Source organism: Pteropus vampyrus, unplaced genomic scaffold, assembly GCF_000151845.1.
Source record: "Pteropus vampyrus isolate Shadow unplaced genomic scaffold, Pvam_2.0 Scaffold423, whole genome shotgun sequence".
In the NCBI taxonomy this organism is placed as follows: domain Eukaryota; kingdom Metazoa; phylum Chordata; class Mammalia; order Chiroptera; family Pteropodidae; genus Pteropus; species Pteropus vampyrus.
Window position 1 is genome coordinate 32,465 of NW_011889204.1, and position 1,903 is coordinate 34,367.

Here is a 1,903-nt window from a genome sequence, read left to right on the forward strand (position 1 = left end):
TGAGCACAGAAGTACCAAGTGTATACAGTCTGCCTTGTGTATGTCCTAACAAAGGTGAGCCCCCGATGCCCTGCACACTGCGTCTCTCCCTCTTGGGTAGGCAGGGGGCTCAGGGGCAGGGCTCCAGGAGCAGGGCTGGGCCTGGGAGTGGGCAGCTCTGGTCTGCTGCTCGCGAGTGAGGACAAAAAACTCTGCTTTCGATCTGTAGGACTGAGCTCCGAACAAACTGGCTTCTTGCAGAAAACAGCTAGAAACTGGGCAAATCAGAGAACAACGCCTGAGACTTTTGTAACAAACAAAAGCTGTGCAACACTGGAGGGAAATCAGAACTCAGAAGCAGCTAGCACGAGCTATTTCCTGCTTGTTATTGTCTGGTTGTGAGGGCAGCCACAGACTTGCATGGGGTGGGCCAGATTCTGGTAGGAAGCCCATTTTCTTCCTGATCAGCAGAGACAAATAAGCTAAGGCAATTATGCTTTCTGGGGAGCGAGGGAAAAATCCTCCCATAAAAGAAAGTTACAAAGAGGAACCCCCAATTCTGTAAATACTCCATAAGTCTCCCAACCTGAGTTCCAAAATGACAGACAAAAAGATGAGACAGATGGAGTTCAAAATACTAGCTTTCTTCCTGATAAAAGCTGGATCAGGGGATGTGGCTTACATGTGTGACCCAAAAGGATCCCTAAGTCCAAATCATAGATTGGGCTTAGCCAGAAGGCCTCAGGCTGCTCCAATCAGTTACACACACCCACCTCCCATAGGCATATTTATGCCAACACCCAGCATGACGGTGTCCTACCTGGTCTGCCTACTGCTCAGGGACAGAGAAGGAGAGAGAGTGGACACTAGAAAAGGCTAACGTCATCTGTGTCAGAACTTGTCTGGGCCCCATGTCCCATGGAGGCCAGGAACAGAGGACAGCCGTGCCCAGCAGAGGCTCAGAGTACTAGTCTTTCCTACCCCAAGTGAAGGGAGGAGGGAGAGGAAGGGAGAGGGCCCCGTGTGTGCAGCACGTGGTACACACGGACACTGCCCACTGGTAAAGTCGTCCTCATCGGAGTCCTGGAATCTGTCCCAATGAGACTGACGTTCACTCCTTTGGGGAAGAAAGATCAGAAGTGGAGAGAGGGTAGAACCTTCCCCTGTACCGTAAATGTAACTGGATGAGAACCCCTATTCACATCCAGAGGAAGTTGGATTCAAGGGGAAAAATGTGGACAGCATGACTCTAGAGTAAGTGCTTCTCCAGCCCTGTTTCTGAACATGGAGAGCAAACTCCGAAAACTCTGCCTCGCTCTTAGAAGGTTGTGGCAGCGAGGTTCCCACAGATGTTTTCGGTGTCTTTGCACAAACAAGGGGACTCCTGGGAGCTGGCCCTGCTCCCCCCTCTGGAGACTCCTCCCCTGGCCTCCGGGCTGTGACTGCCATGCCTTGTCCTCCACTCCTGCTGCCACACGTCAGGAAGGCTCAGATCCCCCACAGAGCTGCAGGAGGAGGGAGACCGCGTCTGACAACACAGAGGAAATTGCTTTCACTTCTCTTTTCTCCATTTGGGTGGAGCCCTCCAGAGGGGGTTGGTTCACAGACTTCCTGCTCAGGGCTGGTCAGCCACATTGGACCCAGGTTGGGAGAGGGGAACTGGAGGTATCGGAAGCCAGGCAGGTCCTGGGACCGAAAGATGGCCTGTGGAGGTGGCAGCCTCATCGCCAGGTCAGTCTATCTCCCTGTAACTTTCTCTCTGGCCACGTTGCAGTTTAGTGTCTGTCATCAGACACTCATCTAAACCTTTTCCTCAGACCTGCTTTACAAGCACACTCACAGGCAGGGTAATGAAATGCAGGACTATGTAATGAGGGAATCGCATTTAAGCTGCAGCAGGACAGCTGCGCGTGAGAGTCCAGCT

General features: G+C 52.5%; 1 protein-coding gene across 3 annotated transcripts in view; it reads left to right on the top strand.

Moving 5' to 3' along the window:
* Nucleotides 1-1,469: 1,469 nt before the first annotated feature.
* Nucleotides 1,470-1,903, top strand: part of SP140L (SP140 nuclear body protein like) — a 47,920-nt gene continuing 47,486 nt past the window's right edge. For all 3 annotated transcript variants that reach the window (XM_011381025.2, XM_023523841.1, XM_011381026.2), the window contains exon 1: nt 1,470-1,710. In XM_011381025.2, coding sequence (XP_011379327.1) covers nt 1,679-1,710 — 32 coding nt within the window. In that variant the 5' untranslated portion in view covers nt 1,470-1,678. The remainder of the gene's footprint in view (nt 1,711-1,903) is intronic.